Genomic DNA, 12,838 nt, shown 5'->3' on the forward strand with positions numbered 1-12,838 from the left:
ATGTATTTTCTAGAATACTTTAGTCAATACACTTTAGGTATTTATCTTACCTTTGATTTAGTTTGGTTACATCTCTGTTACTTAGTCTGTTAGTAATTTTTTTCTGACTTATTTTGGATTACTTAGTTCAGATAGGTTCATATTACCGGATGAGGGTGTATGTAGACCTAATTTATTTATTTTGTTCAGTATTAGTTACCATTGGATCCAATAATTTAGTTTATTTAGTATTAGTAAGAATTGGTCCATAAATTTGCCTGATCGTTCTTCTTTGGATATACTCCTATATAAATCTGGTGTCCATTGATAGTCCGATTCTGGATAAGTGTCCGATTCTTCATTTATTTTGTGTATTTGGTTGGATAGGTTCGTATTACCGGATGTGGGTGTACGTAGACCTGATCTGTTTATGTGGATTAGTATTGGTGTGAATTGGTCCATAAATTTGCCTGGTCGTTCTTCTTTGGATATTCCTTTTATGAATCTGGTGTCCACTGATAGTTCGACTTTGGATTAAGTGTCCGATTCCACATTTATTTTGGTTATTGAGTTTTGGATTCCTTTGGTATGTTTATTATTGGTATTATTTGACATTAGTGAGAATTGTTCCATAAATCTTCCTGATTGTTCTTCTCTGGATATACTATTATGAATCTGGTGTCCATTGTTAGTTCAGTTTTGGATAAAGTGTTCAATTCTTTACCTATTTTAGTTACTGATTTTTTTTATTCACTTTGGTACATTTACTTTTGATATGGTTCGAATTGGCTCACACCTTTTCCTGGTTGTTCCGTTCTTGGATATACCCTTTATAAATCTGATGTCCATGGATAGTTCAATTTTGGTTTTAGTGCCCAATTCGACACTCAGTTATTATTATGAACTTAAGTACAATATTTAGTTTTGTTTTGACTTTTGAGCAATATATGTTAATATTTGGTAGCAGAGAGTAACATAGTAACATTTTAGTATGAGTTTGAGTCATGTATTGATTTATTTTTCCTTGACCATTAGTTTATATTTAGAAGTAATCTTGCGAATCAACGTGGATTGTTAGACTATTGTAAATTTAGTTGTTAATATTTTGAAGTTTAAAAAAAAATTTTTTTTGGTTAAAAAAATTTTTTTTTCCCGAGTAGGAGGGGATTGTAACGGTCCACCCGTTATATTATCATTTTTAGCGCTGTAATTATTTTTAAAAAAATAATTATTTTCTCTTGACCTCCCATTTAAATTCTTTAATTTATCGTAAAGGACTTCTCATGTGACGTCACACTGTACGGAACATAGTTGTTGAACCGTTCCTTGTCGTTTAATTCGTGTTCCGTGAGAGTTTGACGTTTTCCTCGCTGACTGTGGGAGGAATGAGAGGCACTTGGCCGGTGGCTGCGAGGTTGACAGGTTGGTGTTGGTGGTTAGTACCGTAAATGGCGGTTAATTTCTTCGAAATTAATTTTTATTTCAACTAAGTTTGGAAGTATAGTAAAAAGTTACCACCACTTGTTTCCTGGAGTACGGGTTTCCTGGAGTAAGGATGGGAGTACCATCAGTGGAAGAGGAATAAAAAAATTAACCGCCGTTTGGAAGAAAACTAACCCTCATGTGATGTCGTACCCACCTTGACTACCTAGGGAAGCCACCTTGACCTTATTGCAGCTACCGCCAAGTCAAACTGGGAGTATGTTTTGGGAACAAGCTTTTTGGGGGACATTCCAGCTCCTTTTCGTCCTGCCACCTGGGCCTACGGGGGTGCATGGAGGTGCATCATAGTGATGCTCATTTTCTAGGATGCAACCGCAACCTCGTTTGGGAACATTTAGTGAGGAGTTTTAGTAACTATTGGTTTTTTTTTATATTTCAGACTATCTGTTAAATACACTATGTTTTTTTTCAGATTTAGGTTACCTCTGTTTTTTTTTGACATATGTATTTGTATATTAGATTATTTGGTTCCCAAACTTTGTATCTACGGTAACTTCTTGTGCACAAGAATAAGCCTAGAGAAAATTAGGTTTTTAATACTTTATTATTGCTTTGATATTGGTTTATGTAATTCGGGTAAATTTATTTTGTAACATTACTTGCTTGTTTCCCAAATATTGTATTTATTCGCTTTATTTCGTTTGTTCGGTTACTTCGTCGTTACTTTATTTCATTGCATTTGCTCGGTTAATTTAGGTCATTTTGTCGGTATTTTTCTTAACTTCACTTCTATAATGTTTATTCATTTGTATATTTAATTTTGCTTTATTCAGTATTGTATTTTCTCTTAGTGAGGCTTGGGCCTATTTATTTGTATTATTTTCATCTTCGTCGGTTTCCTTTAGTTGTACGTAGCAGGCGTACTATAACCATTTGGTAGAAGACTTATGTAATTTTGTACCCTATATGTTAGTAAGAGGTACTTATATTTAAGTTTGTAACAGATAACATTATTGTTGTTATCTTTAAAATATATATATCTTCTTGTATAACTTATGTCATTTTAGAGTCACAGCATAATATGAACTTGTTTAACTCAGAGATTGTTAAAAATCTGGTAGTTCATTTTAATAAATGTTTATTTATTTTGTATATCATTTATTTTTATTACTCCTTTATGTTCATTATTACAGGTTTAATATATTTAATATTTGACAGCAGTGTAAGATACCTGGGAGAATGATCGAAGATCATTTTCATGGCGCCCATGATTAGTTAGTTTTATTTATTTTGTTCGTTTTTAGTCATTATTCATCTCCATTCATTTTCAGTATATTATTCTTATTTTATTATTTCACCTTTTAGTCATCATTACTATCTACTTAGAGCTACTGTTCTTCGACAGGCATGCAAACGAGCCGTATCCATCCTTGAGTGTCAAGTTGCTCTCTTGCATCTATAGCTAGCCAACTCTATTCAGTTTGCCTCTGTCTCTTCCCACTTCTACTTCTATCCCTTCTAATTCCCCTTTCTTCAGTACTACTGCAAAGTAGTATTTTTTATTTTTCCTACTTCGGCTCAACCGCTGAAGCCCCTTCATTTTATTTTCATAAGAGGCCCCAACTAGTTACCTTAGTCTTTTCTTCTTCTTTTTTTTTCCTTACTTCTGTTGGAGTATATCTTTCTTTTTACTTTCACTCCAACAGAAGTTTTCTTATTTTTGTTACATACTCTCATGTATCCACTGTTGGATACATGGTAGCAAAGAGGTTAAAAATCAAAATTTAAAATATTTTTAGAAGTGCCACTATTATTGATCTTTCACAGAATTCACAAAAATTTGATGTCACTATTCAGTAATAAACCCCACTCCTAGGAGATTTATGAAAACTAACTGAAATATTCGATGTATCAAAGCATGAAACCAACAAGGAAAAGAACTTTCAGGTACAATCACATATCGCCTTCCGGCAACAATACCGGGACAATTCAAAATTGGTCGTTTTTGAGATGTCTACACTAAAATATAGAGGATTTTAAGCTCTATAATCCGCGATGACTGGGACATTTTTAAGTGCAATACTCTCTGAGTGAGGGCGCTAGATCCACTATTACATTCAGACTGATAGGAGGTAAATGCGGCGCGAGTAGTGGGCTAACGCTAAAATCCGTAGTAAACCTTTTAAATTGTCTCAGTGTGCATGCCACAATGATCACAAAAATATTCATAATAATGAAATGATTCTTCGAACAATACTGGGACAACTCAAAATTTTTTCAATTAATTGCTAATTATTAAATCGAGTGATAGCACAAGATTGCTAAAATGAACTGAAAAGCAATCTTTGACATCAACTGAAAGAAAGAACATAGTTTTAGTTAAAAACGCATATAACTCAAAGCATAAAATGGTTGTGCAAAATTCCAAAAACTTAAAAACTCGATTTTCTCGAAACACGTTTTTTTGAGTTGTCCCGGTAGCATATTTACAAATGCTCCTATACTACGGGACCAGAGTGCTGAAATCGGTTAGCCTTTGTAATACACTATTACGCTACAAACCCCCATTGATTTAGGCACCTATTAAATTATAAGACATCTATTAAATTATGGTGCCTAAGTTTTTATTGCAATTAATATTATTGTAAGTATTGTGTATTTCAATTTATTGTATTCAAATAGAAATGTCAAAATTGCAATAAACCTAGCATACTTAAGAATGTGTTTTTCACCCTAACCTGAGAAACAAATAAAACAAAAATTAAAAAAAAACGCCAATGAATAAAAAACAAATAAATATTTTTTATTTTTATTTATTTATAAGTACAGATAGTTACTCGAATAAAGTGTGTCTATAAAGTAACGCATAAATTCATTATTAACTAAATAAACAAGATTATTAAAAATTACCAAAACAGGTAGATTTTTTATTCTAATTTATGATTTTTTGGCATATATATCATACTAGTGACGTCATCCGTCCGGACGTGATGACGTAATCGATGATTTTTTCAATAAGAATAGGGATCGTGTGATAGCTCATTTGAAAGGCAATTCAATTCTCTATTCAGTAATATAAACATTAACATAATTATTTATACAGGGTATTCAAAAACATGTTTTTTAATTAAATTGATTAACACAAAAAGAAGACTTTGCGTAGTTTATTTAATTCAAAATACATTTTACTGCTGTCAGAAAACAGAAATAAAATGTTTATTTCAAATACATATAAACATTACTTTTTGCTTAATTTTAATGTTTAAGCTGCCACCCACCTGCCTCTTGACAATTTGAACATTTAATTTAAGCAAAAGGCAATGTTTATTTGCCAAATAAAAAAAATCATTTCTGTTTTATGACAGCAGTAAAATATATTTTTAATTAAATAAATTACGCACATTCGTCTTTTTATGTCAATTAATTTAATATAAAAAATAGAACACCCTGTATAAAAAATTATGTTAATGTCTATACGGTACCCAGTCAAAATAGCCCCGTCAAAAAAGTTCTGACAAAATAGCTCCGACATAATATCCCGCACACAAAATAGCTCCGACAAAATAGCCTGCAGACAAAATAGCCACGGAATAATAGCGTGCCCACAAAATACCCCCGACAAAATAGTCCCGACAAAAAAGCTCCCTTCAGAATTCATCATGAAATAATCCATTAAAAATACATTTTTTCAGAAATGGCAATTATCCTCTATTCAGATGTTTATCTTAACCACATTAAATAAAAATGGTCTTTTCAGGGAACTCAAACCCTGTCTTCTGGTGCAATTAAATGTGTTCTGCTTTTCGATTAAATTCATCTAGCCAGCTCCCGCCAGCCGCCTGACACTTGCAAATTTGAACTTTTAATTTAAGCGAAAATCAATGTTTATTTGTGATATAAACATTTTTGTCTGATTTCTGACAGCAGTAAACTGTATTTTAAATTAAATAAATTACATACATTCTTCTTTTTTTGTCAAATAATTTAAATTAAAAAAAAAATGTATACACCTTGTATAAATAATTATGTAAATGTTTATATTACTGAATAGAGAATTAAATAACTTTTCAAATGAGCTAGAACACGACCCCTATTCTCATTTAAAAAAAATCATTGATTACGTCATCACGCCCAAATGGATGACGTCACTAGTATGACATATATGTATACCAAAATATCGTAATTTAAAAATAAAAATCGACCAGTTTCAGGATTTTTCCTTAACATCGGGGGTTTACAAAATATTGAATTTATTCCTTTCGTTTGCACCATACTGTATGTCTGAATTGCCTATATGAATGAGTCAGATTAAATTAAATTATTAGAAGAATTTTTTTACCAAGCAACAACATTTTGTATAATTTATTAATACTTAGTATTTTGACAACGACGTCCGAAGTGGAAGTCGAAACGTTAATAAAATATTTTTTTTAAGTTAAATTATGGATTATTTTCCAATTAGAATAGTAATTTAAAATAAATACTACTCTGTTAAAAGGTAAAACTTTTTATTGGAGGTGTTTTAGCCGGGACTGTTTTAGCCGGGACTGTTTTAGCCGGGGCTGTCTTGACCGGGGCTATTTTGTGTGCGATCTATTTTGTCGGGGCTATTTTGTTTACGGGCCATTTTGTCGAGGCTATTTTGTATGCGGGCTATTTTGACGTGGCTTTTTTGACGGGGCTGTTTTGACTGGGCCATTTTGACGGGTCACGTGTTTATATTATTGAACAGAGAATTGAATTGCCTTTCAAATGAGCTAGCACACAACCTCTATTCTCCTTTAAATATCATCGATTACATTATCACGTCCAGACGGATGACGTCACTAGTATGATATATATGCCAAATATCATAAATTAAAATCAAAAGTCGACCTATTTCGGTAATTTCTAATAATGTTGTTTATTTAGTTAATAATAAATTTATGTGATACTTTATGGACGCACTGTATACGAGTAATTATATCTGTAACTATAAATAAATAAAAATAAAAAATATTTATTTATTTCTTTTATAATTTTTGTTTTATTTGTTTCTCGGGTTAGGGTTAAAAATCACATTCTTAAATATGCTAGGTTTATTGCAGTTTAGACATTTCTATAAAAAAAAATAAAAGTAAAGCAACAAAATGTACCTATGTATCTATAAAAATAACATTGTAGTAGTTATGTATGAATTAAGAAATTTATGACTATGAATATGCAATCAATCACAAACAAGTCTGGCTAATTGGCTCTGTCTAACATTTTTCAGAAAAGAAAAGACATTTCTATTCCTATTTTTCAAGCAATAAATTGAAATATAAATATACAATACTTACAATAATATTATTTGCAATAAAAACTTAGACACCAAAATTTAATAGAAGTATTATAATTTACTAGGTGCCGAAATCAATGAGGGTTTGTAGCGTAATAGTGTATTTCAAAGGCTAACCGATTTCGGCACTCTGGTGCCGTGGTATAGGAGCATTTGTAAATATGCGTCCTGGTATCTTTGCCGGAAGGCGATATTTAAATATCCATGTATTCATTCCAAGGTGAAATGTTATGTATAGTCGAATCAGCTTATTAGAATACCAGTTATAGGAACTTCACGGTTTAACAAATATAAATTGGAGGCCTGGAAAAGTTTCTACTAGCCACCAGTGATCGGTTCTTAGAAAATCCCGGTTATAGCAATACTTTTGCTAGGCAAGAAGGCTATTCCAATAAGCGGGTTCAACTGTATCTCCAATATCTGTTTTTGGTTGTCAATCATATGTACATTTACTAGGTATTTTCTCAATTATATAATCAACAATAGGTACATATTTATATGGCATCTAAAGATTTACTTATACATACAGTAAAACTTCCGTTAACTAAAATAATTGATAGGGGAGATGCCGTTTCAGATAATAAGAATTTCGATTAAAAATAACACTGTTTTTTGTATTCTTATATACCCCTCTGAAGATCTCTAATGAGAGTGAAACATACGTTAGGGCGTTTATGGTGCTCTCTGAATATGAATTATTCTATAATATAACATCGAATTGTTTCTGTTATGTGATAAAAATTTACTTTTTGAAGAAATTGTTAAAACTCAGCCATTTCATTTAAAAATGATTCAGTTAATTGAGGTTTTACTGTATTAATAAGACTTTGAATTTTAGTAATTCAAAATAAACTAAAACTTACTGTTTCTGCTAATTTCGTTTGAACTATTTGAGTCTAAGTTGTTGCTATTCGAAATTTCAAAGTGATTTTCGCTGTGATTTACTATTAGCTGCCATTCCTCTGGTTCTTCCTTTATTTCAACCTTAACATCATGCAATTCATCAATATAGTATGATTCACTAGGTTCATCTTTTACCAAACAGCTTTTTAATGTAACATTCTCTGAGCAAGACTCCGTCAATACAGGTTCTTTTGTATGTGTGCTTTCAAAAGTACATTCCTGTATTTCTACTTTAACATGTTCTTTAAGGGAATCCTTGTCATCTTTGCTGCATATTAATGCTGGTTGGTTTTCATAATCTTTAAAACTTTTGCACTCCATTTATAATTTGAACAATTTTATAATTACATAACTAAGATCCGTAGACTGTAGACCTTCGAATTTAGAGCGTCTATATTATTTATTATTCTTCTATATTATATTATTATCAGAAGACATTTTTCTGTTTTGACTTTGACTATTTTGACAGTTCCAATTAATTGTCATGTGTCATGTCTAAGTCAAACAACTCTGTCAACTGTTTAAAGCCGGACTCAAACGTCTCGTGTACTTGGCAAATAATCGTCACGTTCCAACATGAACTTTTGGACGGTCCAGAAACCGTCACGAAACTACTTGTACCGTTTGTTGTGCGCATGTTCGTAATTGTATCGCCCAGTTATCGTCCCATGACGGTAATCATAGGTTTGTTCCAACATGAACTTTTGGACGGTCCAGAAACCGTCACGAAACTACTTGTACCGTTTGTTGTGCGCATGTTCGTAATTGTATCGCCCAGTTATCGTCCCATGACGGTAATCATATATTTGTTATTTTTGTTGGTGACAGCTTGTGTGCTTTTAGTCGATCAAAGGCTCAAAAACTTTAAAAGAATTAAATCCTAGTGCGCAAGTCAGTCCAACCAGCACATTATGCATTTGCCCGATTACTGAAATGATCATCACGAAATTGTCACCGAAAGATCACAATTCTTGTTGGAACAGTGGGAAGGACGATCCGATGACGATCATATTTTTGTTGGAACGGATTTTGTTTACTGCGCAGAAGCGTTACCGTTTCGTGACGGTTCTCGGTCGTGTTGGAACAAACCTCATATATTTGTCATTTTTGTTGGTGACAGCTTGTGTGCTTTTAGTCGATCAAAGGCTCAAAAACTTTAAAGAATTAAATCCTAGTGCGCAAGTCAGTCCAACCAGCACATTATGCATTTGCCCGATTACTGAAATGATCATCACGAAACCGTCACCGAAAGATCACAATTCTTGTTGGAACAGTGGGAAGGACGATCCGATGACGATCATATTTTTGTTGGAACGGATTTTGTTTACTGCGCAGAAGCGTTACCGTTTCGTGACGGTTCTCGGTCGTGTTGGAACAAACCTGTATACTTGCCATGTCGTGTGAGTGGGTTTGTATGGTTTGTATCATTTCACTATTTCACTTGCACCTGATATCTCTCAACTACAGTCGGAAAAATGAAAGAATACCCATGAACGAACATATAAAACACGCTGTATTCTCCTGTCACCGTGTCACTAAGAAAATTGCCCAGCGCAAGTACATGTAATAATAATTATATGTGATTATATAATATTTTATTTCAGAATTAAGTTATTTGTATGTTTCTCTCTCTCTCTCTCTCTCTCTCTCTCTCTCTCTCTCTCTCTCTCTCTCTCTCTCTCTCTCTCTCTCTCTCTCTCTCTCTCTCTCTCTCTCCCACACTCTTCTATCAACGAAGCAAAGGCTCTTAAAGGCATTTACTTCTGGCGCCCATCATTGGTCAGTTCTTTTCTCTTCAGTGTTTCATTACTTTTCATTTATTTTTTGGTTTCTTCCATTATCGCTATCTCTGTCTCCCCTAAACAACAGCACGAAAATCAAGCCGATCTCTACCTCCCGAGCTTTTACGTCTCATCCTCATCCTCCTAATTCATTAGTTTTATCTTCCTTCTGGTCTTAATGTTCAGTCAGTTTCTCACTTCTCCTTTTTTTTTTTTTCATCAATCAAATCTGAGTATTGAAAAAATATATAACCCTAGTATAATGGTTACAAAGTGGCGCCCAACGTGGACCCTTGAAAATACCACTAAACCCAGTTGTAGGAATTGTCAGGGAAACGGTCGTTTAGAGGATTGTACCCTGAGCCCTTCTCTGACAGTCTCTCCATCAGGGAATTCCGTAACTTCCATAAGCAATACAAGACTCAACACGTCAAGCCCTCCCGTACCTTCTACCAGTCGAAAAGGAAAAGGTATTTCGTCCAAAAATACAACTTCCAACAACAATCTCAAGATTAACTTCTCTGAAGCAGTCATCTTTTAATATCGAATCAGATAATTAGTGTGTCTTCCTCAGTATCTTCACCAAATCTCCCATCTCCTTGTCCCGTACAAGAAACTCTTCGTTGATTCCGTTACCTTTACCTTCTTCCAGAAAAATTAAGGAAGGAGATACCTGTCTACCTATATCTCAATTTTCTGTCAACACCATAGTGATTGATAAAACAACCTTAGATTTAAATTCTCTGTTAGTAAGGCACATCAAAGAAACATGAAACGTAAATTACGTTTCATGGAAATAAACCACTGCTAAACAAATATATATCCGGCCATTTATGAAACTCTCCGAAAATAAAAATGTGTCATGAGCATGAATCATACTCGTTTCATTGGTAGGCGGACTTTGAGATTTGTTTAGCAGTGTTTTCTTTTCATGAAACATGTTTTTCGTTTCATGTTTCATGTTTTTCGTTTCATGTTTCTTTGGTGTGCGGCTTGGCTTAGGAAACATAACGATAATCGTCCGTATCTTCCTATCGAATTATTAGGTCAATCTTGTTTAGCACTTCTGGACAGTGGTTCAAACATATCTTTATTAGGTTCTTTATCTCTTAGTTTAAAGAACTACGAATAACTTACAAATTAAAGCAGTTAGGTATAGGGAATGCTTAAGAAATAAAAAAGTACTATAAAATATCATTTCATTACAATACTAAAATACAGGGTGTTCCATTTAAGAAAACTCTTAAAATACTCATTCCGCGTTTCGACCAAACCTGTATACTAAAATTAAAAATTTCGCTATACTAATAATTTTTAATAATAATAGACTATATTAAAAATCACTTGAACATAAACGGAGTTTTTGATATCAAATCAGTACAATTCTACAGGGTGTGAAGTTTGCTACAAAATTTATAAAAACTGTAATTATCTTTTAAACTACCCTATATAATATTACAAAACCTCATATTTTAAGAAAAAAGACATCGATCACAATCCAAAAATGTAAAAATATACAGGGTGTCCCGTGTCCCATTAAAAAAAAACGAAGTTACAATCACCTTCCTGTATAACCGGAAATAGCAAAGAGGCCAAAATACTTTCGTTAAACAGTTCATACCTCAAAACCTATGTATTCCAATGTTCATGATTCTTTTACCTTTAGTTCTCGAGATATTTCTAATAGGCCCTTTATCTGCCTCACCCTATATACAGGTTGTCCAGAAACTCTACCGACAAACGAAGACAGGAGATTCCTCAAATAATTTTAAGACAATTTACCCAAATTCACCTAGTCCGAAAATGCTTCCTAAGGGAGCTAGAGCTCTTTGAAGATGGCGTCTTGTAATTAGTTTTTCTTAAATACCTCCAGAACGCTTCTAGTTAGAAAAACTAAAATTGATACACCTATTTATCTTCCAGATATAAATCGATTCCATCCATTGTAAATTTCTAGTACCAGTCATAGGCGTCCGTTTTGGTTGGGGCAACGGTTATTTTATCGCATAACTTTTTTGTCTTTAACTTTTAAGTATTCTTGATACTAGATTGTTAAATTGTGAGGTATTCTAGTATTAAAAGGTACTATTGCTTAAGTCGGTAGGACACACCGTTTTTTAGAAAAATCGATTTGAAAAATTTTCGTTCCCTGAATTTGAAAAAAAAAAAGAATGTGTGTGTACTTTGTACGCACGTAAGAAGTTATACTTCTATTATATAATTTCAACGAAATAAATATACTTAACTGTTTATATTTGCATTTTATTTAAATATTAAACTAACTTTCTTACCTACCACTTCCAAAAATTTTTTATTAAAACTACCAAAAATTTAAAAAAAATTAAAGCACTCATGGGAGTGCCGACAGAAGTGAAAACTTCTTATAGTATATAAATTACGAGCTCAATGCTTTTTCCCTATCCAAAAAGAAGTGCTATACCTATATTATATACGCGTTTCGTACGTTCTATGGTACTTATGTATACATACACATGCTACTATAAATAAGAAGATAATATATTGGTCTCCAGTAACTTTTGTTAGTTGTTTCTCTTCTCACAAATTTTAAAACGCAACAACCATAAACACAGCTGCGCCACAGTCGCCATATCGGATCATTTTTGAAATGTCATTTGAACATCCAATCAGATCAAAGGCATAACGGTCCTGCGCCCAGTATAAAGGTTTTTAATGTATTCGCGCATATTAAAATTCACCCTCATCGCGCCTAAAGAAGTATAACTTCAAAAATTAAAAAAAAATGTTTAAAAAAACGGTGTATTTGACCAAATTAAAACAAGAGTAACTTTTAGTATTAGAATACCTCATAATTTAATAATCTAGCGTCAAAAATTCTTCAAAATTTACAGACGAAAATTTATTTCGCCCAAGCGATGACGGTCGCTAATTCAATACTTTTCCTCATCTAAAGAGTGCACAATGTCCTTAAAGAAGTGTTCACTTCACAAATTTATTTCGTCGAAGCGATGACGGTAGCGATGATGGTAGCGAAATAAATCCTTTTTCCCAATTTCAAATTAGATTTTACATTTATTTTAAATTGAAGTACTCCTACACAATTTATAAATATATACCTACATACACATAATAAATATACGTACAAAATTTATTACGCCGAAGAGTTGACGGTCGCGAAATAAATCCTTTTTCCCCATCCAAAAATAGGTTTTACGTTTATTTTAAATTTAAATACAATTTATGTATATATACACACATAGGCGTAACCAAGGGGTGGTTTTGGGGGTTATAACCCCCCCTTTTGGATGTACTTTGAGCTCTGTCCGCTTAACACCATTATTATTCCATACCCCCTAGAGACCTTCAAGTAGATGTAACCCCCCCTTAGTATCATCCTGGTTACACCTCTGCATACACAAAATATAGATACCTA

At 32.9% G+C, this 12,838-nt stretch overlaps 1 protein-coding gene across 4 annotated transcripts in view; it reads right to left on the minus strand.

Moving 5' to 3' along the window:
• The window catches only part of LOC114328568 (oocyte zinc finger protein XlCOF6.1), a 108,919-nt gene extending 100,813 nt beyond the window's left edge, over nucleotides 1-8,106 (minus strand). For all 4 annotated transcript variants that reach the window (XM_028277454.2, XM_028277453.2, XM_028277451.2 and 1 more), the window contains exon 1: nucleotides 7,606-8,106. In XM_028277454.2, the coding sequence (XP_028133255.1) occupies nucleotides 7,606-7,966 (361 nt within the window). In that variant the 5' untranslated portion in view covers nucleotides 7,967-8,106. The remainder of the gene's footprint in view (nucleotides 1-7,605) is intronic.
• Between the last annotated feature and the right edge of the window lie 4,732 nt (nucleotides 8,107-12,838).

This window comes from Diabrotica virgifera, chromosome 5 (assembly GCF_917563875.1).
Source record: "Diabrotica virgifera virgifera chromosome 5, PGI_DIABVI_V3a".
Classification (NCBI taxonomy): Eukaryota; Metazoa; Arthropoda; class Insecta; order Coleoptera; family Chrysomelidae; genus Diabrotica; species Diabrotica virgifera.